Source organism: Nasonia vitripennis, assembly GCF_009193385.2.
Source record: "Nasonia vitripennis strain AsymCx chromosome 3 unlocalized genomic scaffold, Nvit_psr_1.1 chr3_random0014, whole genome shotgun sequence".
NCBI classification, from domain to species: Eukaryota; Metazoa; Arthropoda; class Insecta; order Hymenoptera; family Pteromalidae; genus Nasonia; species Nasonia vitripennis.
In genome coordinates, this window is record NW_022279635.1 from 386,256 (window position 1) to 413,724 (window position 27,469).

The 27,469-nt window shown below is 36.3% G+C and overlaps 2 protein-coding genes across 3 annotated transcripts in view; one reads left to right on the forward strand and one right to left on the reverse strand.

Annotated features, from left to right (window-relative positions):
* The window catches only part of LOC116417005 (signal peptidase complex subunit 3), a 95,503-nt gene that overhangs the window by 28,694 nt on the left and 39,340 nt on the right, over positions 1-27,469 (forward strand). The window contains exon 4 of the mRNA XM_031928016.1: positions 22,550-22,638. Coding sequence (XP_031783876.1) covers positions 22,550-22,638 — 89 coding nt within the window. The remainder of the gene's footprint in view (positions 1-22,549; positions 22,639-27,469) is intronic.
* LOC116417003 lies at positions 10-5,519 on the reverse strand. Of its 2 annotated transcripts, XM_031928011.1 has the most exons (3): positions 4,441-5,519; positions 1,024-1,683; positions 791-925 (listed from the first exon to the last, which is right to left on the reverse strand). In XM_031928011.1, exons 1-3 carry the CDS (start codon positions 5,484-5,486, stop codon positions 892-894), a joined length of 1,740 nt encoding a protein of 579 aa, XP_031783871.1. In that variant the 5' UTR covers positions 5,487-5,519; the 3' UTR covers positions 791-891. The 2 variants fall into 2 exon arrangements, with proteins under 2 accessions (XP_031783870.1, XP_031783871.1); XM_031928010.1 differs by having other exon boundaries at positions 10-1,683.

The window sequence follows — 27,469 nt, forward strand, 5'->3', positions numbered from 1 at the left end:
TTTTTCTTCTTCTGTTTCAGTATTATTATGCGTTTTCTTAGCTTTTCCTTTCTTATCTTTCTTTTGCGATTTTGTTTTATTAATTTTTGTTTTCGGTTGTCCTTCCTCAATTCCCCTATTCGCTGGACTTTTCCAGAACCAGGTTATCCAGTAAATTAAAACGTCGGTTGATATGAATAACCGTTGCTGATTGGGGACTAATATGTAGCGGTTTTCAATTTTTGCCTTCTTTAATTTAGGCTCTTCTTCCCGGGTCTGATATTGTAGCACACTATGTTTGTTTCTCTTCTTTGCTGGCTGTTCTGAATTAATGGTCAAGCTTGGGGGACACAGCTGATTCACGGTTTCTCGCGACTCGTTTCCTTCCGCGCTCACAGCAGTAAGTGTGCGTGCGCGCGGACTTGCGTTATTGTCCCACTCCGTGACGTCTAATGGTCGCACTTGTACGCGCGGACTCGGCGGGCTTAACGGACTCGCCGTCTCTCGCGACTCGTCCCCCTCCGCCGGCTCTGCTGCGTACACATGAGCGCGCGGACGCGGCGGACTCGGTGGACTCGCTGTCTCTCGCGACTCGTCCCCTTCCGCGCGCTCGTCGGATGGTGCATATACGCGCGGACTCGGCAGGCTCGGCGGACTCAGCGGACTCGGCAGGCTCGGCGGACTCAGCGGACTCGGCGGACTCGGCGGACTGTCCCCCTCCGCGCGCTCGTCGGATGGTGCATATACGCGCGGACTCGGCAGGCTCGGCGGACTCAGCGGACTCGGCAGGCTCGGCGGACTCAGCGGACTCGGCGGACTCGGCGGACTGTCCCCCTCCGCGCGCTCCTCCGCTGTTGTGAGTGTGTTAAAAGCAGTGGATGTAGGTGACCTCGTGTGGCAGTCTCTATGGTGTTAACGAGAGTTTTGTACGAATTGATGCTGTGCTCTAAAGATTGGTCAAAGTGGTACACCCATTTCAATAAAGTTTGGACTATTGTTGATCGGTTAGCAAAGTTTTCGAACTGGTTCGTCCTATTTGCTAACCTTAAAAATTGCAAGTGCTGTTCATGTAGAGTTTTCTGAGTGTCGTCGAGTTTTTGATGTAGCGATTCTAGGTTAGACTTCACTATATGAGTCTGACTAGCCAATAAAGTAGAAATGTTGGATGTCTTCTCGTATAATCTGTCCACATCCTGATTTAGTTGGTCTCTGTCCCCTGCATCCATAGTTCCAAATAGCTGTCTGCTTGTCCAGCCAATAAACTCTAACGGAGCTCCTCGCTTAGATAAAGCGTGAGTGTATGGCGTAAATCTGTTGTCTGATATAGCTGCTTCAGATGCAAAGAATATATGAAGGTCTTCTTGTAATGATTTTAAGGTTTTTATTGATAATTCGAACTTATCAATTGAAAGGAATTCTTTACATTCTTGTTTACTTAGCTGTTCATTGCAGGTTGTAACCACTTTAAACATTTGTTTTTCTCTCCAAATGATTGGATCGTTCCACTTGCCAAAATCCAGGGTGACTGCTATTTTCCATTTTACTCGCTCGATTTTCACCTCGCCCATGTATTCGTAATATATACCCGGGTTTTGCTTTAGCTCTGTAAGTTTGTAGAAAGGTGGACTCTCTGCATCTAGTCCAAGGTAGTCCGTCAACCAGAACAGCGTCAGAAACAGTGTCCTCCACATTTTTAATGGCACACTGAAAAGATGAATTTTTGATTGTTATTATAACGTCTCCCACGTCGGCCTTAGCCTTCATCAGATCGTCTCGATAAATGGCCTCTATATCGGTAAGCAGTCTATTAGTGCTTGTGGACAGATTTAGGTCTTTAGGCACAAAGTGAACTATGTTGTCCTTTAAATACGTCACACACTCTCTCGTGCTTAATAATCTCAAAATAGTACCGTCAACAATTGGTTCCCCTATATTGAGCAACGGTGCTGTGGCTGGAAATTGTTTATCGGTGTCGATCGTGGTTGACCCAATGTTCGACACAAGCGTGGGACGTCCTCCGTCTTCCGTGGATTTTAGATTTTCCGTAATATCAGGTTGTCTTAGTTTCTCGTCGTCTTCTGTTAGTTTATTCGGCTGGTTCTGGTGAACGAATTTTTCCTCCTCGGATTCTTCTTCACTGTCCTCCTGCTCTATTGTTGATAGATTCTTCCATGAAGGTACTTCCGTCATTTCTCCATGCCAAGCCGTGGAGCAGGCATTAGTTACTTTTAGAGGGGACTTAGCACGAATTGGACTTGCATACTTGTGTGCATACTCAAGCATCCATTCCCTTACTGCGCCGCTTGGTATTGAATGATTTTTATTGAGTTTAACCAAGTCTTCTGGAAATCCATCCGCTGGGTTTGACGGTGACGGTGAAAGGGACTTAGCCTTCCGTTCTGGCACTAAGCTAGACGCATTCTCGATATTCCACTCTTCATCTGTAAGATCTTCTCCAGCTGAGCTGTCCTGCACTACCGTTTCTGGGTGTTGTTCCATATAGTTGTCCCAACAAAGTGAGGACTTCTGGTTAAAAGTTGTTTCTTGGACTCTCTCCTCTATCGAACCCAGATCCTCTGCGCTCATCTCTTGGGCCCCTCTTGCATTCTCGATACAAGACAGCTCGTCCAACTCTTGTTCATTATGTACTTGTCCCGGTACAGACCTTCTCATGGTTGAGTGTAACTGCGGTTTCATTAATTCACCCTCGCTACTAGATGACGATGAGTCCTTCATAGGTGTTTTTAGAATGCTTTTCGTAGTTTTTGTTTGGACTTGTGGAACGGATGTTTTTTTTCTTACCGGCTTATCTCGCAAAACCTCCTCAACTTCACTTTCTCCCAAGCTTTTACCTGAATTTGAAATTTCTTCCGAATTCATGTCGCTTTCAGACCTTAATTCATTTTCTACTAAACTTGGAAGAATCGACCTATTCCTTAACGGTATAGGGGGTGCGTCTGATGTTTCGTTACTGTGGTCCTCCGTTAGTGTGACGTCCGTGGACTGCTCTTCACTAGCGGACGAGAATTCAGTCACCTCTGGCTCCGAGAAGGCCACCGTCTTTGCGGTGTCCGCTCTTCTCTGTCTTAACCTTTTTGCAATTGTGCTTCCATCCAAATCAGCCTGTCCGCCTTCCATTCCGGCTGGAATTGGTGGCGCATCTTTCCTCGAACTGGTTTTCTGTCCAGTCTTCTTTTTGCTCGTTTCTTTTGTTTCCTCCGACTTATTTTGCTACGATTTTGTCTAACTAACGATGTCTTTGTTGGTCTCGGCCTAATCGGCATTACTCGCGCCTCCTCCCCCTGGTTTTTACTATCTTCATTTTTACCTTCATTGCCTAAATTTTCTTGATCGTGCTTATCAACGGGATTTCTAGACAACGCGTCCGCATTAATGTTTAATCGTCCAGGTTTGTACTTAAAAGTGTAGTAGTAATTTCGCAAGCGCATTCTCCATCTATTGAGCCGACTAACTGGGTCTTTAAGGGAGTCCATCCAGGTCAGAGGTTCATGATCTCCGAACACAGTAAAATGCCGGCCATACAGGTAATGTCTAAAATAGTCTACAGCTTCCACCATAGCCAGGCATTCTTTTTCGGTTGTTGAATAGTTTTTCTCTGCTTTATTAAGAGAACGGGACATGTAGGCTACAGGGTGGTCTTCTCCTGGTTCACCTTGGCTAAGGACTGCTCCTATGGCTCCATCACTGGCGTCAGTAGTCAATATAAAAGGCTTTTCGACGTCCACTGATACTAAAACAGGCGCCTCACATAGGGCCTGTTTCAATACTTCGAAACTCGAGTCTTGGTCAGAAGCCCACTCCCACTTCTTGTTCTTCTGTAAAAGTGAATTAAGAGGTCGGGCTTTGTCTGCAAAATTTTTAATAAAACGTCGGTAGTATCCTGCTAGTCCAAGGAATTGACGGACCTCCGTTTGGTTTGTCGGTTTCGGGAAGTTTTTAACTGCCGAAATTTTACTTGGATCTGGCCTTACTCCATAGCAATCAATTATGTGGCCTAAATATATTATTTCTGGAGTTAAAAATTGACATTTATCTATTTGCAAGCGTAACCCTGCATCGGACAACCGGTCAAACACTTTATAAATTTTCTCCTCATGCTCTTCTAAGGTATTTGCATAAATCACTATATAATCTAGAAAAACGTACATTTCTACTCCTTGTAAGCCCGATAAAACGCAGTCCATTAAACGCTGGAATGTTGGGGGCGCATTAGCCAATCCGAATGGCATACACACATACTCGAAATGACCATACTTGGTGTTAAAGGCAGTTTTTTGAATATCCTCCGGTTCTAGTTCTATCTGATGGAAACCCATAGCTAAATCGAAAACCGAAAAGTACTTTGCGCTTCCTATCTGCTCCAGAATCTCTACGATGTTAGGCAATGGGTACGCATCTTTTATTGTTTTTGCATTCAATTTGCGATAATCAATCACTAACCTGTATTTCCTTTTACCGTCCGGTCCTGGTTTCTTTGGAACAATTCTACACGGACTGCAAAATGGACTGTTTGAACGTCTGATGACTCGAGCGTCCAGGAGTTTCTGTAACTGACTGAACAACTCCTCTTCTTGTCCTGTTGGTCCTCTTTTATATTTTACTCGGACTGGCTCCTCATCCGTCGTCCGGATCTTATGTCTCACACAAGATGTCCTAGGTGCTGGATCTCCAGGTAGATAAAACAAATGTGAATATTTCTTCACTATTCGTTGTATCTGTCTCAATTCGTGTCTCTTATGATACGTTTTTCTAACCTTTTCCATAATAAAATTTATTCTTTCTTCCGAATTTTTCGGAGCTTCGCCTTCCAGTGGAAAGTCCAGGAAGTCATCATCTTCACTTAAATCGAATTCTTCAAGATGTTGCGGCGAGATTTCGATTTCTACTGGGTCTTCTCTGGTATTTATAGCCATTGCATAACAGTAACCCTTTTCATTCATTACTGCAGCTTCCCCAATGTATACTCCCGGGACGGTCTTGATCAGCCTTAAGTAGGCCTGCCCTTGTACTGAATCTTCCGTAGCGGGTATTCTCACGGGAACCTTGGCTCTAGCTGGTAGCTTGAAAACTGTATTAGCTTTCAATTTGAATCCGTTTGGATTGTACGGTCTGGTCGGCAAGTCCTGAACTTTAGGATCGATGGCTTCGGACTCATACGGAAATTCGTACTCTTCTACGGCCGTCTCTTTACCTTCCGAAGATTGTCCTTCAACATTTATTTGGCCATATTTTATGTCCACGTCCTCCTGATTTTCGGGGAAATGCTTATGTACAAAAGGCACTGGTGTTATTGGTTGGCTTTCGGTGATTAGGACCTCATCGCCGAACTGAATATTCACTTTCTCTCCGTAGAGAAACGGATTGCCTAATATAATGTCCTCATGTAAAGGTATACTTGAGGGTAACACATGAAAGATGTGTTTCTTACCCATAACAGTTAGTTTTACTGTTCCTAAGGTGTCGAATCCTTTGGGTGCTATTCCCATGATGTTTATAAAGTTATCATGTTCTATGACTACTTCTGGTCGTAATGAGTCATGTTTAACTACATTTACCTCAGCTCCGGTATCTATGATGCACAGAGCTTCTGGTACCGTTAGTTGTTCGATTTCCAATTTTACTGTTGGAGTTCTCTTGACTCTCGTCGTGAGTCGTATAATCTGTGTTGGCCTTCTGCTGTCTGATTTGGCCTCGGGCTCGCTGGACGCTGTTGCTGTGTCGATGAGCCCGTCGCCGCATCCTTCCGACGAGCTTCCTCCCAGTTTAAATGAATTTTATCTCCCCGATACGGTGACGCTGATCGGTTCCTATCACCCTTGAATTCCATCGCCTTGCCTTCCATTGATATCCATGGCTGTTGGTATCCATATCCTTGCATTTGTCCTTGCATAGGATGTTGCATATATGGATTACTGTATGGAAAAGCAAAAGGGGTATTCCCCGGAGGGTAATAGTAAAACGGCGGAGGAGGCATATACGGGTATGGTCCCATCGGTGGATAAGGATGTCCATACTGTCCGTGGTCCACAGTCCCAGGAGGGTATCCTCGTGCTGGAGACACTGATCTGCTTCTCGACTGGGTTTGTGGCCGTTTCAATATACTTATTGGACCCGTGGGTTCGGGTGCTGGCGTGTATCTCAATTGAGGTGGAGCATTTATTCTCCCATTCTCAATCACGGTTTTTGGAAAGTATGTATCATTCGCGTTGTATGCGTGAGCAATTTCGTCTCTTCTGTGTGTTGCCTCATGGAAATTTACTCTCTTCGTTACAGTTTCTACTGCGTCCTCATAATTTTTATCTGCGATGTTCGTTGGTTGAACAAAGTCTGGAATATTTTCTCTTTCTCTCGGTCTCTGATCAGGGTTGCAATAAACATAGTGTACTCGGGGATACACGTAATTGTCACCTGTCATTTTTATCCTGGCTTTCTCATAATTGAGGGCTGAATTGTAGGCTGCTTGTAGGGTTTGCGGAGCCGAGTCCACCAGACCTGTCCTCCAGCCGTCCGGTAACCCATTAACAAAGGACTCCAGCGCTAGCAACTCGAGGTGCGGCCTTTGGTCCACAGCTGCTTGTGCTTCTGTCAATCCTTCTTTCACGGCTGTGACAGCTGAATTTATCAATACATTCAAACGTCCGTAAAATTGCCGAACGTTTTCTCCCTTCCTCATTGTGGCTGATTGAATTTCATTCAAATAATGACCGTATGATTTGTTAGGAGCTAAACTTTCTTTTAGGTGCTTTTTGAGATCTGATAATGTGGTAAACGTGTGGCCTTCTAACATTTGCCTTGCTCTACCTCTCAATTTTGAAATTACTAACCTTAAATACTGTGGCTCTTGTTCTCGTGGAAGTAGCGTAAATCCGTTATCCACGTCCTGAAGAAACTCTTTAAGATGCATATTAGTTCCGTCATATTCGGGTATGTGCATGACCGCTCTAGCTATATTTTGAGTCTGACTTGCCTCCATGACACCACGGGACACGTCCAACATTTGACGATCACGTTCCGCCTGCTGGACACGATAAAACTGGTCCAACGCCTTAATTCTAGCTTGCACGTCCTCAATAGCGAGAATCTGCTCTCTAGTTTGATTTAAATCGATCGACATTTTCGTATTTTACTTTTTATAGGTTTCAAAAGAAAAACTTCTAAAATAAATCTAATCTAAAGACTTCTCGAAGAAATTCTAGAAATTGTTACTCTAGTAACAATGGCTAGTTCCCCACCAGGGATGCCATTTTGTAAAGACCGTATTTGGTATAAATGCGGGCTGCGCGAGTTCACAAATAATTATTTAGTTCGCGGAAACTAGCATAAGCTCGGGAGCTTTATTGTTACTAGGGAGTACTAGGGTTGAATGAATAATACTGAATGTCTGGGTGTATAATTTGTCTGTCTTTAAGCACGAGTGGACGCGTGCGCGGACAGTACGGCGCGGACTCTCTAATGCACTGTTGTTGTCTGGAGATGGGACCGGCGCGGACTTACTTGTGCGCGGACACTCTTGTGCGTGGACGGTGTATTGTCTGCTCTTGATGGTTTCGTTCGGACTTCGATGTATCCGAGTTCTCTATCATAGTGCTATCTCTCTTACCTTTGTGGTTTCGATGATGATTTAGTAGGAGCTATTGACTTTCTATTTGAGGATATGATTTATGGTGGTTTCAATTAATTTATTACTCGCTGAATTTGTATTTTGTATTATTTGTTATTGATTTATTTTTAATTGACCCAGAGCACTTCACAGACGTTTGATGTTCGACATTTATCTAATAGTTTCGTTGATAGTATCGTATTTAAAATATGTAGTGTAAAGACTTACAATTATAATCTTAGTAGGTACGCAGGATTTTTCTACGATCCGTACGTGGCCAATACTGATTGAGTTACTCTACACGATTACTCGTGGCAATAAAATATGTTGATCAACTGCACTGCTAACGCCGGAGATTCCACTCGACGGACCTTAGCTTGTACTTCTCTCTACGGTGTGAGTCTGGATTCAAAGGGCTTTCCGGTGATTGTTATGCCGAGGGACGGATTTAGCACGCTCCCAAGGTGTTGGACGGATTTAGCACGCTCCAAGCACTAACACAATCAAACACCGCCGCTTCTCCTTAGAATCAACTACAACCGATAGTGAGCAAGTAACTACGCAAAAAGGTAGTGCGTGGATCGGCTCCAGGGTTTTTAAAGCCTCGGTGTCGATGCAAGCAGTTTTGTAATTTAGATGAAGAAGATCGCGGTCGCCCAATCAGCACCGGCCACACAGGATCGTCGCGTATGTCTTGCAATCGTGTTTCGCGCGCGAGGAGTGCTGACGCGAAGGTCAGAGCACTCGCTCCGATTTTCTGCGCTCGGTAGTGTATTGTCGCAATCGGTACAGCTCTCGTTGGTTTGTGTGTATGTGGATGCCGTCTATTAGGCGTTATACGCATTCGTACTATAGGTATATAAACGTGGGACATTACACACTAAATTAAACTGTTCGGATAGCATTACTGAATTTGTCAAATTTCTAACGCACAGTGGATACATATATGCTGACTGTTTGGAAGATGATACTAGAAAAGCTTGTGAGGGCGCCCCTCAAGGAGGTGTCCTCAGCTCTCTTATATATAATTAATGTATCATCGATTACTAAAAATCTACACAAATAAGTCTGTTTCTTCTAATTTGGTGATGATATTAGACTCAACGTTAAATCAAAATCAACAAAATAGACTAAAAATATAATCGAAAGAGCAGTTGAAATAATTTCAAACAACCTTAGCAAAATGGGACTAGAATTAGCGTCAGATAAAACCAAACTTATGCATTTTTACAAACAGCGTATTCCATCAGGCAGTATTAATATTAAAGTGAATATCTACTATCTACTTCTACTTTATTATATTAATGCGCTTAATGTACCTGTGTGCCGTGAAGCAATTCACATTTTTTCTCAATAACTTAACATCTAGGAGATACCCTGACACCTGGACGTCATCTACGAGGCGGATAAAATTTTGGGCCTTATAATTTTTGAGCCTTAAAAATTTTAGGCCTTAAAAGTTTTAACCTTAATATTTTTAGGCTTAAAAATTTTGGGTTATTTAAATTTTCCTTTGTGCCGTAGACATTCACATCTGTTTATTATTATTTATAATTCAATGCGCACTGTTTACATGTTGCCCATATATATTTCAAATAGGAGATGATTTATTTGTTCATTATTAATTTATATACAGGGTGAGTCATTTTAATATTTAATCTCAATTATCTCGTTGGCAAAGCATGCCAGCGAAAAAAGTTTCGGATAAAAGTTTTAGGATTTTTCCCTGGTTATCTGATGATGACCTTGACAATGTCATTGAGCGTGACCTTCAAGGTCATTTGAAGGTCAAGTCGATTTTTTCAAATAGAAACCCCTACTTTTGGCACCAGAAATGGAAAGAGCGGGAAATTTTACGTTCGAACATGTGATTTTGGAAACAAATCATCTTTTGTGCGGAAATTATCTTTGACATCAGTCGAACCCAGGATGCACCATCGAGGAGGTTGTCAAAAGGATTTAGCATCCCATTTTTTGTTTTATTTTTTTTTTGTATTTTTTTTTATTTGTTTTTTTTTTGTTTTTTCCCTTTTTGGTATTTTTTTTTGGTATTTTTATGGAATGTTAACTGGAGTTAACCATTGATTAATTGTTCGAAATTACCGCCGTTTTGTTGGATGCAAAGATCAAGTCGAGCTCTGAATTGTCTTATGGTTCTAAGTAGAACATCTCGAGGGATTGCTGCACAAGCTGTACGAATGCGTTCGATCATATTATCTCGGGTTGTTGGCCGTTGAGCATAAACAACATTCTTAAGATATCCCCATAAGTAAAAATCGGGAGGGGTTAAATCAGGTGAACGAGGGGGCCAGGCAACTGGGCCACCTCGCCCAATCCACCTGCCATTGTAGCGGGTGTTTAAATAATCACGAACAATGCGTGCATAATGTGGTGGTGCTCCATCTAATTGGATCCACATTCTTAGCCTTGTGGCTAGGTCTACATTTTCTAGTAATTCAGGTAAAATGTCTCGAAGTAATCTCAAAAAGTTTACCCCATTCACGTTCTCTTCAAAGAAATAAGGACCAATCAAATAGCCATTGATGATTCCACACCAGACCATAACACTCCAGCGGTGTTGATTGTCTATGGGCCTGAACCAATGAGGATTTTCATCTGACCAATAATGGCAATTATGTCTATTCAATTCTCCAGTGTTTCTGAATGTTGATTCATCTGATAAAAGAACGTGCCTGAAAAAGTCTTGATCTTGTTGAATCATTCGTATTGCCCATCGACAAAAACGTACTCGCAAAATCATATCATTTGGAGTTAACTGTTGTGTTAATGTTATGTGATAAGGATGATATCTTCTCGCTCTCAATATTCGGGATGCTGTTGATTGAGGTATACCTATTTCTCTTTCTATTTGTCGAGTACTAATTATATAAAATACTAATGTGAGGATCAAGATGAATAATCGCTAGAATGGTAATAACACGAGGATCGTTTTCGTCGTATTCATGATGACGGCGTTGAGGAACAAAAGCTCCATTTCGAGCTCTCTGAGTTAAGGTTTGAATAGTAACATTACTTGGGTGTCTCCTATTGGGATAGTGTTCAGCATAAAGTCTGGCAGCTGCTGCATAATTATTTCGACTTTCTCCCAAAATCATGATCATATCAACGATTTCGTTGGGACCATAATCAGCCATGATCAAAATCAAAATAATTTGTTACAGACCAGTAAACAGGGAAACAAATTTTTTTCAATAATAATTATCGATTTACAAGAAGTAAAAAACACGATTAAGCTTTCCTGCACTAATTTGCTATCTACATAACTGTTAAGAGTAGTTCACTCTCAAAAATTGACACTAATACAAAATAATGGAATGACTTAACTACATCAAGAATTTTGAAAATTGACACTAATACAAAATAATGGAATGACTGAAAATTTTTGAAAACTGAAAAAATTACGAAAATTTTAGAAAATATTGAAAATTTCTGGAAATATTGAAATTTTTTTCATTTTTGAACGCATGTCACTCTCTTTTCATTTATGGGGCTAAAAGTAGGGGTTTCCATTTCAAAAAATCAACTTGACCTTGAAATGCCTTTGAAGATCCTGTTTAACGACAGGGTCAAGATGACCATTCGTCAGCCGGGGAGAAAACTGAAAACTTTTGTGGGTAACATTTTCTCCTTGAATGCATTCGAGTTCAGCTAACCAGTAGTACTGTTATCGGCATGACCAATGACCTTGACCATTGAATTCAAGGTCAAGGCAAGGTCATATTCAAACGTAAAATTTCCCGCTCTTTCCATTTCTGGTGCCAAAAGTAGGGGTTTCTATTTGAAAAAATCGACTTGACCTTCAAATGACCTTGAAGGTCACGCTCAATGACATTGTCAAGGTCATCATCAGATAGCCAGGGAAAAATCCTAAAACTTTTACCCGAAACTTTTTTCGCTGGCATGCTTTGCCAACGAGATAATTGAGATTAAAGATTAAAATGACTCACCCTGTATATGTACTTACTATTACATTAAAGTATACTTAAAGTATACTTAAAGTATTTGTGTGCTGTGAATCCATTCACATTTTTTCTCAATAACTGACATATTTTATTAGTTTATTATTAATTTAATATTTTATGGTGTAGGTAATTTCGTATATATCTTATTTAAATCATCATTATTTTTACTTTTATGCTTGAAACTTGAATTTTTTGAAAATACAATTGTTAAATTTTTTAACGTCACCCTGGATAATGCTACATATAATTGACTATTGCTGAAAACTGGATTTGGTAAATAGGCACCAACTTTGTTAAATGTTTAGCCTCGTGATTTGTTGATTGTCATGACATATCCCAATCGTACTGCAAACTGTCGTCTTGTCATGTCAAAAGGAATTTCTTTTTTTGAAGAAGTCAAATCAATCCGTGGTATTAAAATAACTTTACCAAATTGTTTACCGCTAATTATATCTGCCTGTATACAGAATTGCATCATTGTCCTTACTATTAATCGAGGACCATTACAAAGCCCAACATTTAAATTTAGATTTCTCAGAAAAATAATTACAGCACCTACTTTTAAACGTAACTTATGAGGCGCTAGGCCATTTGGCGTAAGTGAATTTAAAAATTCTATTGGTAACATCTATTTATTATCATCTTCACGTGAATCTACACTTAGATACTCTCTTATAATTCTTTTAATTTTTAGTACATCATTGTTTTTTGGCGCTAAAATTACTCTTTCGCAAAGTTTTTTGGCATTATTATTATTGAATCAAACTCCATAAATTTCCATTATTATATCACTGGTTGATAATAATTCTGTTGGAAGTAAAGTTATATCATTGTCCATTTCAAATTTGTTGGAATATTTTCCATTTCCAATTTTTAATAGCCATTGTTTAAACTCTTTGTCACAATAACTAACTCTTATTTGATCTTTTAAAGTCATTATTTGGAATTTACTCCATAAATGACTATTTTTACATAATTGTCAATAATGTTTGTTTGATTCCCATGTTTGACAACAGGTAGTGTATGTCAGAAGTCACCCGCTACAATCATTACTTAGCCACTAAATTCAATGTCATTATTACATAAGTCTTTAAATAATTTATCCACTGCTTGAAAAGCATATTTTGATGTCATATATTGAATTGGGAGTAATGTTGCACGTCGAATCATCATTTTTAATGGTGATTTAAAAATTAGTGTGAAGTTCTTTTCATTTATTAATAAATTTGCTCCTATACAAGTCCATGCTACAGGTAAAACACTTATTTTTTCTTTATTTAAATGAGTGATAATTGTATTTAGTAAGTAGCTTTTTTCACTGCCTCTAGGTCCTTCAATGAAGAAACGCTTCACTTGATTAGCTTTATTAATTACACTATTTATTACTGCATCGAAAATTTCACGTTGTTTATTCGTTAAGGGGGCACACCACCTTTGAAATTCAAATCAAAATTTTTCATTAAAAATTTATAAATACTTATATAAATGAACCAAATTTTAATTACTATTCTTAGACATAATTACCTTTATTTTGATGGTTTTAGACCTTCTATATACCTCTATAATACCTACGTATAGTAGGGAGTCCACAGTAATTCACTTACCGTAAGATTCCAAAGGAACAAATGGCCCAAATGAGCTCTAACTCCAGAATATTGTATTATAGAGGTATATAGAAGGTCTAAAACCATCAAAATAAAGGTAATTATGTCTAAGAATACTAATAAAAATTTGGTTCATTTATATAAGTATTTATATATTATTAATTATTAATTTCATTTATATAAATTTTTAATGAAAAATTTTGATTTTAATTTCAAAGGTGGTGTGCCCCCTTAAAGAGTTTATATTGTATAATGAATGATTTTTCAATTCATTTGTTGCATGAAATTCTTTATAATTGGTTTCCTCAACATCCTCACTAAATTTAGGTAAATTAAAGTCAGTGAGTATATACCCATGACCTTTTAAAATAAAATTGATATGTTTCAGTGAGATATTTTGACGTATTTCTTAAGTTAACAATGGACTGTAAAAATATGCTTCATATTTTTCAAATAATTCTTTAACATTTACTGGGTTATGAAATACGCATGTATAACCAAACAGGTTACACAGAGCTTTAGGAAATTCAACCTTGATTGCTTCTTCCAAGAATCTGTCCCATTCTTCATCGGTGGTTATTAATTTTTTAGCTACTACTACTTCATGAAATGTTGCGTATGTAACATTTTCCGATGTTTTTAATTCTTCATAAAATTGAGCCCACTTTACATGTAATAATCTAAAAAAATCTTTCAAGATCCTTCGGATATAGAAAGTACATTCTACTTCTTATTGGCTTCCAAACTCTTTTTCTTTATGTCCATTTCTTTGTTTTTTCATTGAAAACGTAAAAATATGGTATATCAACATACAAGTACTGTCTAGCTTGCGGATCGTTTGCATTTGGTTCAAACTATGCAGTCAAAGTTGTGTTTAAGTTTTTATTAATCAACTTTTCTTCTGATCCTTCCTTAAAGAATACAAACAGTTCATTTTTTAAATGTACAGCTAATCGGTAAATTACGTGTGATAAAACGTACATTGCATATTGTAGTAAACTATACATTGCTTCTGGAGGGCTTACATATATTGAATTTGAATATTGTTTTATTTTATTGTAGTTGAAATCTTCTTATTTACATTCGTTTTCATTATTACCTTTGACTCATTTTTATAAATGGAAAATCATGCCCCTTATAACAATATGAATATTAAATAACAATAAATTTTAACATTAATATGACAATTAAATTTTAACAATAAATACGGATTGTATGAAACTACAAATCGATTATCAGCTATATTGTTTTTATTGAAACGATCGTGGACTTACTGAAAATGTTGAAGGTAATATAACCATTCATCCAATTTTTACGTTGTCATCGTTACTTTTATTTTTTAAGTGATCTATGACACCTTTGTATAAATCTATCCTTAATCGGTGTTGATTTTTATTTTAAAAAATTAATCGTCTACCTTCAACTTTTATCCAAGCATCAACAATGTATTGTTGAGTTTATTTTCCTAAATTTAAGTAAGGATTAAAATTGTTTCTAATGCTAAATTTATGACAATACAATTGTACCATTGTAATATTCTTTTTGTTACTTTTATGTTTCATATGGGGCATCCATCCAAAACCTCCATTAGGATAAATAAGTGGATATGACATAGGATCTACATGTTTACTAATGTACAATACATTATTAGGTGCTCTATGTTTTGAATATCTACATCTCGATCTTCTGGTGGTTGACCATTTTCACCTATAAATACCATAGCTACTTCATCACATTTAACTGTGTTATATATACGTTTATCATGATTAAAATTGTGTGTTAAATACAATATCATTTCTTTACTATTAAACGAAACATTGTTGTTTTTCAAACAATTTTGTTCTTCCATTTTGACTTCGTGCATCATTTTGTATGATTTAGCGTACATGTTTACTTGTCGAAAAAAATTATCTAATTCCTTTAATAGCATTAAAGAACATGATACATTAGTTTGTAATCGTGATTGCAAGGCTATTTCATTATCAATGATGTATAGTTGCCTATATCTTTTGGCTTCGTTTTCGTCTGAATGTAAGTTATAAATATTTTGGTAGATTTAACCCCTTATTTGAATAACTTGAGGGCCTTTTTCAAAAAGAGCGTCAAATCCAGCTCCAAAACGTGCGAAGACAAGTGCATTATTATATTGTATAATATTATTTAAAAAGTGTTTACTTACGTCAGTATTTCCAGAAACTAATTCTGTTAAACGTTAAGAATAACAGTGATATTGTCTGTTAAATGTTAAGAATAAACAAGTGATATTGTCAGATAATACAACGTTTTCTCTATTAAAACAATTAGAAAACTTCTCATTACATAATCTTCAAAATTTGAAATGTTTAGTATTACAGAATTCAGATATTTTACTCATGCTACCTAAATCAATCTCCATAATTGCTGATTCATCGCAATAGAAATCAAACATGGCATCCAATTTTGTTATTGAATTCATTGAAATTTTTAATAGCGTAACCTTTTAATTTTTTGTAGTTATTATTATAATCCTATTACTTTTTGATTTTCTTTAGAGCTATAAATATATATGGGACGTTTCACGTCAACCGGACCATCAGTGCACCCAAAATTTGGGTTAACCTAACAAGACGTTTGAGATCTCAAAATGATCGTCTGGTCAAGGGCTTTTGAAAAAGTTCTGGCCTTTTCAAAAATCCAATGTGGCGCATAAAATATAGAGCCTGAAACCCACGTTTTCGTAGCACATTCAATAAAAACAATAGTAAAAATGTTCTAATTTGTGAAATATCCCACCTAAAAGCATGTACAACTCATGATATTATTGACAATGCTGACGGAATTCCAAAATCAAAAATGGCGGAATCAAAATACCTCCACCAAACCCATTTTACCGCAACAAATGATTTTTGATTAGTTTAAAGAATCGATATGGGGGTTTTCAGGGTCACTGAATCTTATTTTAACCTCGACATTTCAAAATTCGAAATGGTGGATCCAAAATGGCGGATATACCACCACCAAACCAATTTTACCGCAACAAATGATTTTAGATCACTTTAAAGTATCGATATGAGAGTTTTTGGGGCCACTGCATCTTATTTTAACCTCGAAATTTTTAAATCCAAAATGGCCGTTCCAAAATGGCGGACATTATACAACCACCAAAACTATTTTACCGCAATGAACGATTTTTAATCAGTTTAAAGTATCGGTATGGGAGTTTAGGGGGCCGCTGAATCTTATTTTAACCTCGAAATTTCAAAATTCAATATGGCCAATATAAACTGGCGGATATTTGACATAACCCACCCGCAGGCTCACTCACGAAAAGCCCCTGCTAACGCGCAACCCGCCGAACACGCCACGCACGCTGCAGCGCTTATCACCGCGGCGCTAGTACCGCGGCGCGCCGCTAGGCGGCTGCGCATTACCCACAAGTGAAGTAGCGTCGCGGAGGGCACATAAGGAGGCCGGGTCCAGCGCTGTACCTCGCCCCTCTTCCAACAGCCTAATGCTGCAAGTACACGGCTCGTGTCCAATGACAACTTGTGCAAAGACTTCAGCAAATAAAACTGTTTTGTGGCAAAGGAATTTATTGCTTTCAAGTGATTTATTTCATCCCTCTTTTTTACCTACACCCCCAACCCCTTCCCACGTTTAGCAACCCATAGAAAGGAATATTTTCTTCAAGGAATGCTTTCTTCATCAGCGACTTTTTCTCCAACAGTCTTTTTCAGGATAGTTGGTGAGCAAGTCCATCAGCGGCTTTATTCATAGGCGACTTTTTCTCCAACAGTCCTTTTTAGGATAGTTAATAGGTACATTAATATATACATTGGCGACTTCTTCTTCAACATCCTTTTTAAGGCAGTTGTTGAGTAAGTCTTACTTTATCGCAACTCCTTGTTCAACTGTACTAGCCGTAATTTTGTTATTTCTAACATTTTTTTTTGTTTTGGTTGTGCTTTCTCATATCCTACAACAATGTCTTCTCCTACAAAAAATATCGTATCGATAGATGCGTTAATCCATTTGATATTAATACAGGACACAGCAAATCTCTTAGGAAAATCTCCAAAGAATTTCAAGATGTCTACCCTGATTATCCAACATCTTCACTGATTTGTGATACATGTAGAAAATCCTTTTACAAACTACATGATTTGTCATCTCCAAACGTCAGTATGAGTGTTGATTTTGAATCAGAGACTGACTCACCTTTGATTTCAAACGCGGATGCACCTATGCAAGATGATCTTACAGATATTTTAACTGGACTTAAAAACAAATTCCAATCCCTGCCGGAGAACAATCCATTACGTGTCAGTATTCTTACTATTTTGCCCGAACACTGGGCAATACGTAAAATTATGAACCAATTTGGTGTGTCTCACAGAATGGCTCGTAAAGCTAAACAGTTAAGAGAATCAGATGGAGTTTTGGTTTCTCCTGTTGCAAAACGTGGAAAAACATTACCTGCAGAAACTACTCAGAAAGTTGAAGATTTTTACGAAAATGATCTTAACAGCAGAATTATGCCAAATAAAAAAGATACCGTCAGTATTTATTTATATGGTGAAAAAATAAAAGTGCAGAAAAGATTATTACTTACTGATATTAAGAACCTTCATAATCAATTTAAAGAACAGTCTCCTGAACATCCGATTCGGCTTACCAAGTTTGCGGAACTGAGACCAAAATGTTGTGTCTTTGCAGGATCCTCTGGTACACACAATGTATGTGTATGTACGATACACCAAAATTTCGAGGCGATGATTGACGCAGTAAATATAGAAAAAATCTCAAACAATATTCTGAAGAATTATAAAGATTGTTTGAATTTCGTTCTATGTGAGGATCCCAAACCATGTTGTTATTTGAATGAATGCAAATTTTGTCCGGACATTCAAAAGTTTTCTAATTATGTTGAGAACATTATGGATGAGCACAATATTGATCACGTCATCTTCAGCACGTAGCAATCAACCGATATATACACTTTGATAAAACAATGCCTAACATCGCAAGAATTTATTGAAACTTTATGTTCTAGCCTAGAAAAGTTGATACCTCATCACTTCATCGCTAAGGAACAATCAAAGTTTATTTCTGGGAAGAAAAATAATCTTTCAGATGAAGAGGTTCTTGCTCAATTGGATTTTGCTGAGAACTATGCTTTTACAGCCCAAGATGCTGCACAGGCATTTCATTTTAATATTGATCAAAGTACGATTTTTCCTGCTGTTGTTTATTATAAATATGAAGGCAAGCTAAAGCATTTCAGTACAGTATCTATGTCCGACTGTACTACTCATGATGCCACTGCAGTATACATAATGCAGCAAAAGCTTATACCTGAAATTCGCAAGGTTTGTCCCACAGTAAAAAAGGTAATATATGCTACTGATGGTGCTAAACAGCATTTTAAAAATCGTTATCAAATCAGTAGTTTAATGAGTCATAAGAGAGATTTTGGCGTTTATGCTGAATGGCACTGTTTTGCAACAGCACACGCAAAAGGTAGTTGCGATGGAGTTGGAGCGATAGTAAAGAGAGAAGCTACAAGAGCGAGCTTACAAGCTTATACACCAAAAAAGATCACGAACAAACTCGTCAATTCCTAACAAAGCGATTTAAAAACTGTCCACCTGTCACAAACATACAAATGGGGCATGGATTTATCCCAGAAAATAATGAAACTTTGAAAGTCATGCATTACTCAAATGCCAATGAACCTAGGAACAGAGTAATTTATATCGGCGAAAGCCATTTAGCACCAGTAAAAACTCAACGAACGAGGAGCCAGAATTGATAAGAGTGCACAAAATGTCATTAAAGATTGATTCATTTGGCTAAATTATATATTTTTTTCATCCACGCAGGCATATACATATACACAGAACAATAGAAAAATGTAAGTGCTAAAACCGCAGACAGATAATTCTAAATCTAATAGACCGGAAAAATATAAGATTCATGTGCACAAATACTGATTCCGATTATACATTTATAACCATTTACCTCACAAACCCCCATATCGATACTTTAAATTAATCTAAAATCATTTGTTGCGGTAAAATTGGTTTAGTGGCGGTATAATGTCCACCATTTTGGATCCACCATTTTAAATTTTGAAATTTCGAGGTCAAGCTAAGATTCAATGAACCCGAAAACCCCCATATCAATACTTTAAACTGATCTGAAATCATTTGTTGCGGTAAAATTGATTTGGTGGTGGTATAATGTCCGCCATTTTGGATCCACCATTTCGAATTTTGAAATGTCGAGGTTAAAATAAGATTCAGTGACCCTGAAAACCCCCATATCAATACTTTAAACTGATCAAAAATCATTTGTTGCGGTAAAATGGGTTTGGTGGAGGTATAATGTCGACCATTTTGATTCCGCCATTTTTGATTTTGGAATTCCGTCAGCATTGTCAATAATATGTCCTATCATGAGTTGTACATGCTTTTTGGTGGGATATTTCACAAATTAGAACATTTTTACTATTGTTTTTGTTGAATTTGCTATGAAAACGTGGGTTTCAGGCTCCATATTTTATGCGCCACATTGGATTTTTCAAAAGCCCTTGACCAGACGATCATTTTGAGACCTCAAACGTCTTGTTAGGTTAACCCAAATTTTGGGTGCACTGTTGGTCCGGTTGACGTGAAACGTCCCATATATATCTAATCAACCGATCGACGTTAGGAGCGAGGTGACCCTGCTAGTATATATTAAAATATACTGATTTTGTCAAATTAATAGAAATCTATTTTGATTACCAATTGTCGTTCGAATCCTAAGTTGACCAGCTAGCCTTAAAATGTAACAGAGCGCTCAATAGTATAAAGTTGCTTCCTTCCTAAGGAAGCCTTGTAACAGAAATTTTTAGAGTTTGTGTCAAAATATGTAGGAAATATGTTTTGAGGCATTTTAAGTCGAAAAATAGTGTTTTTAGAAAATGTCCGTATGGATGTGTGTGTGTGTTCGTTCGTATCGCCTCTAGCTCAGCTTCTACTCAGTGGATTTTAATTCACCAAGTCTCTTTTTCTTTGTTTTTACTAGTACATAGCGGGATAATATTCCGTTTTTACATTTTCTGGGCCCGTTTTTTTTATATCGATTTTTTAGTTTTGAGCTTTCAGTTTTTTCTAATAAAGTTATTGGAAAAGTTGATGAAAGTAAATTGCTTAATATGTACCTGAAAGAGAATAAAATCACCTATCTTTTTACCGCGGAAAATTTATATTATTGTTTGTCGTTTTTTTTTTGGAGTAAAAAGGCATTAATCAAGTACAAATTTTAGATTTAGTTAGCATTATATAGCACTTCGATCTCTATGTTTGGGTTGTTTACGAAACCAGTTAGTTTCAAAGATATTAAGCTTCAAAATTTTTTTACTCGCCCTGTATACTATGAATCGTTTTTTTTTTTAGGTGACGCGATAACTGGAGTAAAAAAGCAATAATCAATTTAAAATTTTGGATTTAGTTAGTATTATATAGCATCTTGATCCCTTTCTTTGGGTTGTTTATGATATCACTTAGTTTCAAATATATTAAGCTTCAAAATTTTGTTTCTTACCCTGTATACTTTGCATAATTGATAACTGCATCGCTTATATCTCTAGCGTCCTCACAGTGGCGGGTGGGTTAAGTAATTTTAACTCCAACGTGCGGGTACATGGCAATTAGCGTTCGCGGCTACCTCAGACATACTGCCAAAAGGCCTAGTACTGCCTTTTGGCAGTATGTCTGAGGTAGCCGTAGGTAGGTAGAGAGAGATAGGGGGGGGAGAGATTTAATTATATATATATGTAATTGATTCCAAATAATTTTATCCATCAAACAAACAAAAAATTTGATAAAATTATATATGAAGTAAAAACGTCTGATATTAAGCAATACATAATGTTGAAGGAAGCTACGTGCCAAAGAATTGGCAGCCATTTTTTTGTGGTGCTTGGTGGGGAGTGGATCCCGAGACTCTAGTTGTTTTTTGTATGAGTTACGTTTGGTCCATTATTGATTATAGTTGCTATTTATACATACTGTCAATTCAAAACTGCTTTAATAGAAAAAATACAAAAAATTTAAAATTCTGGTATTAAAATTGCACTAGGTTATAGGGTTACCACCCCTATCAACAACATGCCGAATCCAAACCTATTACTCATCTAATAAAATATTTATGCGATAATCACCTCTTTATAGTTGCGTCTAATACTGGCTCCTTGTTTTAAAAATGTATAAGGAGCTATTATGACGTTTTTATTAAGAAAGTATCTAAGAGGACTAGGATCATAAGTCAAAGTATTTGAGACATTACGAAATTGGAAAATCGAATTAGTAACAATCTCGTTTCCCCTGCGGCTAGGTTTTCATTTGGAAACTAGGATTCGTAAGGAGAAAAGGTGATTGATTACTTAGTACGTTGTGTTTAATAAACATAATACTATATTTAAACTATTATTTACAACAGTGGGTTGTTGATGTTAGAGCCCTCCTGTAACACAATTTAAATCACGCGGGTTTTAGAGAGTTTCGCCTTTACAGTTTGTGTTACAATGGTACGGATTAACAGTATGGTAATGTTACGGTGCGGTGTTATGCGACTTTCAGTGACATCTACGTGTGCTCGGAAGCTCGAGCTAAGCTGCCTTCGACGCTCATCGGTCGGCCTTATATAGCCCCGTGGTGTGGATGTGTGCGTCAGTATACGTGTCTAACGGGTGAATGTGTTCGCGGCGCTTAGTGCTCATTGCCGCGTGGTCTGGTGTGCTACGACTGTGTCGCTCGTTGGTGTATGCTGGGTTTCCGTTGTGCGCACTCATGCGGACTTGCCTTTTCGTCCGTGTGTGCGCGTGTTCATCTCGCTTCGTGCGGACCTGTCTTTTCGGTACGTGGCTTCGTTCGCAGTCTTTCTCATGCGACCGACTCGTGTCTCGTTGCAAATTAGAAAAAGTGTAAAATATAATTCATACTGCTACAAATGTGGCGTCATAAATATAAACATACGTGTTAATCTACAACTAAGAAAATCAATAAAAGATTCAGCCAACCTCGAAGATACATTCAATGACTTCCCGATTAGCGTTGAAGCTTGTCCCTTCTATACTGACGGTATCCTGAATATTGAGAAAAAGACTTGGATCATCCAATCATCAGTTAATATGTTTAGATTATATATATATATATATATATATATATATATATATATATATATATATATATATATATATAATGTATATATATAATAAGTTTTTAGTAAAACGCTTATTTTATTTGTCACTTTATGTAAATTTAGATGTATATTGTAGATAATTTATATTTGTTATATTCGTTATATAAGTTTATTTTTTTCTTAACATTGATTACATCTGACATCATTATTCAACTGGAATGTCAAGCAACTGTTTATATACCTCATAGCGGAGTACGAAACAGCTGTTAATAGTATAAATCAGGTACGTAAAATAAAAATAAATGCTAAACCTTTTAGCGATTTTCTGGGTAGCTTTTTACACCAGTCATCTCAACCTCGCTGAAAATTATCATATAAGAGTTCATATGAGCTCTCATGAATGAATCCTTATATGATAATCATATGATACTTTCGACCAAATTCTCATATTAGAATTATATGATAGTTATATGATATATCGCAAATTCTCATAAAAATAATCATACTACGTACTCTATCGCTCTCTGATATTTATTAGATGTCTTTCTTTATACTGGTAATTTGTAAGTTGCTTAAAGAATTTATTTTTACATGAATATTACAATGAAAAAATTCCGGTCTATTGGAGATTTGAACCCGGAACCTCAAGATTATGAAGCAAGCGTTTTACTACTAAGCCATCGTGATCTTTGATGTCGATCATTTTAGTACAAGCAAATTATCATTATAACTTATACGTCCTTGTATGCTTCATTTATTATTTATTTATTTATTTATTTATTTATTTATTAAACCAAGATGATAGCTTACATAGTATACCTTAAGAATACGCATACCAGCAAGCCTTGTAGAGGTAAACTAAGTTACCTGTGTACAAGCTTGATATATAACAGAAGAATAAAAGACTTAAAACTAGTACTTAAGACTAAAGATAGTTACATTATCAAAATCATTTCAACAACAATAAACACTCATTACATTTCTTTTCTTAGAATTTAACAAATTTAACAATTTTAAACTATCTAGAAAACTAAGTGTTGGTTTTGATCCAATACTTAATTTTACGTTTTGCCGCGGTTTTGCTTATATCTAATTCCTTGAGCTCATTTGGTAGTGCATTGTAAATTATAATAACATTATTATAACTGTTTTTATCACTGACTCGTTTTTTGCTCTTAGGTATAATTAAACTTTTCTTTCGAGTAATACTTGTAGACATTTGGAATTGAGTTTTGAGATCTTGATAATGGATTTTAAGGGATTCGAAATTAAATACTTGCTCTAGGTTTAATGGACTATCTTGTATACTAAAAGTATTTTTGTTGATAATCTTGAGAATTTTTCTCTGTAAACTTTGTAATAAATCACGGTTATTTCTATATGCATCACCCCAGGCTACTATTCTATAGCTAGTTATGCTGTGAAGAAAGCATAATATATCATTCTTAAAGTTTCTGTTGACATAGTGTGTGATAGTTTGTGAAAAATATAGACTAGATACTTTGTCTTTTTTAATATATATTGGATGTGTTTATCCCATTTCAGATTGTAGTCAATGACAATTCCCAAGTATTTGTAATACTCAACTCTAGCTATCTTTCTATTTTGAATTCTTACATCAATAAGTTTCGGTACACTATCGCAATAGCTTCCAAATGTCATACAAACTGTTTTATCCACATTCAAAGATAACTTATTTACCGCTAACCATTTGTATATCACAGTAAGAAACTCATTCATACTTTTTTGCGCCTCTATCCATGTATTGCCTGTTGCTATAATTGCAGTATCATCTGCGTACGATAGAATTGATTCTAGTGGAATCTCCTTTAGCAGTTTTAACAGTTTGATATCTGTTATTCAAATGGCTTCTAAGGAGATCCAATGCCTGACCTCTAATACCAATACAATATAGTTTATTTAATAACAACTTGTGGTCAACTGTATCAAAAGCTTTAGCCAAGTCGAGAAAAGTGACTATTGTTGGTATCGTTTTATCTACATTATTGTAGAAAATTTGTGTGATATAGTTTAAAGCATTTTTTGAGCCAATATTTTTCATAAAACCAAATTGGTGTTTTGATATTATGTTATTTTTTTGGATAAAATCATATAGCCTGTTAAAGATTGTTCTTTCAAAAATTTTAGCAACATTGGATATAAGTGAGATGGGCCTATAATTGGTAATGTTATGTTTTCCCCTGATTTATATATCGGAATGATTTCGGCTTTTTTTAGTGCATCGGGCCATATAGCTTTTTCAATGCACAAATGAAAAATATGCGTTAATGGTACCGCAATATAATTACTAATCACTTTCAAGGACTTAGCTTTTATTTTCAATGTATTGATTATGTTTTTTACTTCATTTATATTTGTGGGTTTTAGAAAGATTGAGTTAGCTGTATTATCCAGTAGTCTATTTTCAGCATTATTGGGTTGCACGATACCATTACTCAATTTTTGGTCGATCTCACAAAAAAACTTATTCATGTTACTCGCTATCTCAACTTTCTCTGTAACGTTAATATCGTTTATCTTTATACAACTTATGGTTTCATTAGACTTTTGCCCAGTTTATTGTTTATAATTTCCCATAGTTTTTTGGCGTTATTTGCATTTTTTTCGACCATTTTTTTATGATATCTAATTTTGGCGTCTTTGATAACTTTCTCTAAAATTTTGCAATAGGTCTTGTATTCAGTTTTAAGTTGCTCATTATTTATATCCAACTTCCATAAGTTATACCAAAATTCTTTGGTTTCGCACGATTTAATTATCGTATCAGTGATCCAATTTTTCCTTCCCACCTGTCTAATCCTTTTTTGATTCATTTTGGATAACTCGATACATTGTTTAATCTCAGACAACAACTTATCTGTTGCTAAATTAGGATCCTGCATTGTGATAATTTCATTCCAGTTTCTTGTTTCAGCACTATTTTTTAATTTTTTATAATTTAAAACTATTGTTGGTTTGTTATGTACTATTTTCATTTTATTGAGAGCTATAAATATAGGGTAATGGTTTGTTATTGATAGTTTGAGTTTATAAGTAATTGTATGTATGTTATCAGTTTTTATGAAAATATTGTCAATGCAGGATCCCTTAGCAATGCCCACAGGTGGCCTTGTAATTCCAACAAATCCAGGAATATATCCTTTATCGAAAAAATTACACAGGAATTCTTGGCCCAAATGATCGCAATCCAATAAATCAATATTGAAATCTCCTATTACTAAATGATTTTTAATGTTATCAAATATTTATTTAAATCTAAAATAAACTCAGTCTTAGGTATGCCATGAGATCTGCACATGGATGAGATTTCAATATTGCTATTATTACTTAAGTTAATTTTCGTATTTACAATTTTAATCCTACCCTGTTGAACAATTTCTGTGCTCTGAACCAAGTTTCTATTTACGAATACGTCATTCCTATTTATCCTACTATCATTGTAGTAAGACTCGTACTCATAGTTACTCCCGATCAGTTAAAAAAAATTATGATTAACCTGCTCAAAAGTTTCAGAAAGAACAACAATAGATGGTTTGACGATCAGACTATCAAAAAATATTTTTACATTATCAAAATTTGCATTCATGCTTCTTACATTTAAGTGCATAATTATATCATTATTGTTGCTAATTGTCTTGTTTAGATTTAGGTAGTTCTTGTGAAGGCTGTTTCATTGTGTTGTCTGTGGTTGTGTTGTGTGTATTAGTAGTATTGTAACGTTCTCGATAGACTTGATGTACTGCCGGTAAGGTAGGCCTAATAGGATAGTCAGTGAAGTCTATATATAGGCTGATTTTTTTCTTCGGGGTGTTACACTGGTTTGTATCGTTAGCAGCGTGGTTGACAAAATAATGTTGGTGAAGTTTTATTGCTATGACACTCAAAATTTGAGACACACTTATCGGGAGGCATCCGCACTCCCGTCATGTTGCTGGCTCACAATTATTAATCAATTACAATTAGTTTATTTTATTAAGCATACTAATTGTAACTTAGTGTATTCTAGTAGTAATGCTTAGTTGTAATCTAGTGTCATTATAACTTACACGCCCTTGTATTCTTTAGTTATTATTACTAAATTACAATTTTTATGAGAATTCACGATATATCATATGACTATCATATGATTCTAATATGAGGATTCGGTCGAAAGTATCGTATGAGGACTCGTATCGTATAGGTACTCACATGATTGTCATATCAGTACTCATATGAGCTCTCATATGATAATTTTCAGCCAGGAACACTGGTTATAAGATATACCCATCATACTACCTGAAAAAGCGTCTATTTGACTACATTAAACACTAATTTGACTACTTTTCAAGGATGATTTTAACTCTTTAATCTCGGCCGTGGAATGGTTAAAGTTAAATTTATATCAAGTGGCGCGGGAGCGCCACAAAGGCGAGTTTGAGAAGCAGACGCCGACGCGGCGCCCGTGACACTATTTACTTCAATATTGGTCTCTCGAATTTTCAATTAAGGAAGAAAATTATTTATCATTTATGTACCCTACTTATTATGATAAATGTTTGAAGTCATAGTTTGGTATGCCATTTTCCCGCACCTAATACCTACTGTTATTCCTGATGAAAATATCTGGCCGAATTATCTATGTGGATATCTACATGGATTGACATGGATTCCACATGGATTCCACATGGATATCTCCGCGGATAATCTACGTGGATATCCAGACAGATATTTTCATTAGGGAACGTATTGTAAAAAATGAATATCTGAAAAAGTCATTTTTCTCACAAACTATGATCTCTATCAAAAACATGATAGAGGCACTTTTAAATGTAAATACCACAAATACTCTGTTGCTTCCATAATTTATTCATCCCTTAAATTGAAAAAGTTGAAAATGGCTGCCAATCGCCTATACATGAATTTTTTTACAATATCATCTTTATTACAATTCAAAGTGTGCTAATTGATTCTTTGTGTCATTTCGAGCAAAAAATATCTATCACTTTAACACTAAAGTCAATAGATTTCGAGAAAAATAATTTTTAAAATTATTTATGCATCCACATAATGGGTGTTTTTTAAAAATATATTGACTCTAGACTAAAAGTGATAGA

Bases quoted from the DNA above. Each gene is read 5' to 3' on its own strand.
- LOC116417003 (XM_031928010.1), bottom strand. From the start codon at position 5,486: ATGGGAATAGCACCCAAAGGATTCGACACCTTAGGAACAGTAAAACTA. The intron at 1,684-4,440 runs GTTAGTGATTGA...TCATCTTTTCAG, and splicing joins GACGGTAAAAGGAAATACAG to TGTGCCATTAAAAATGTGGA.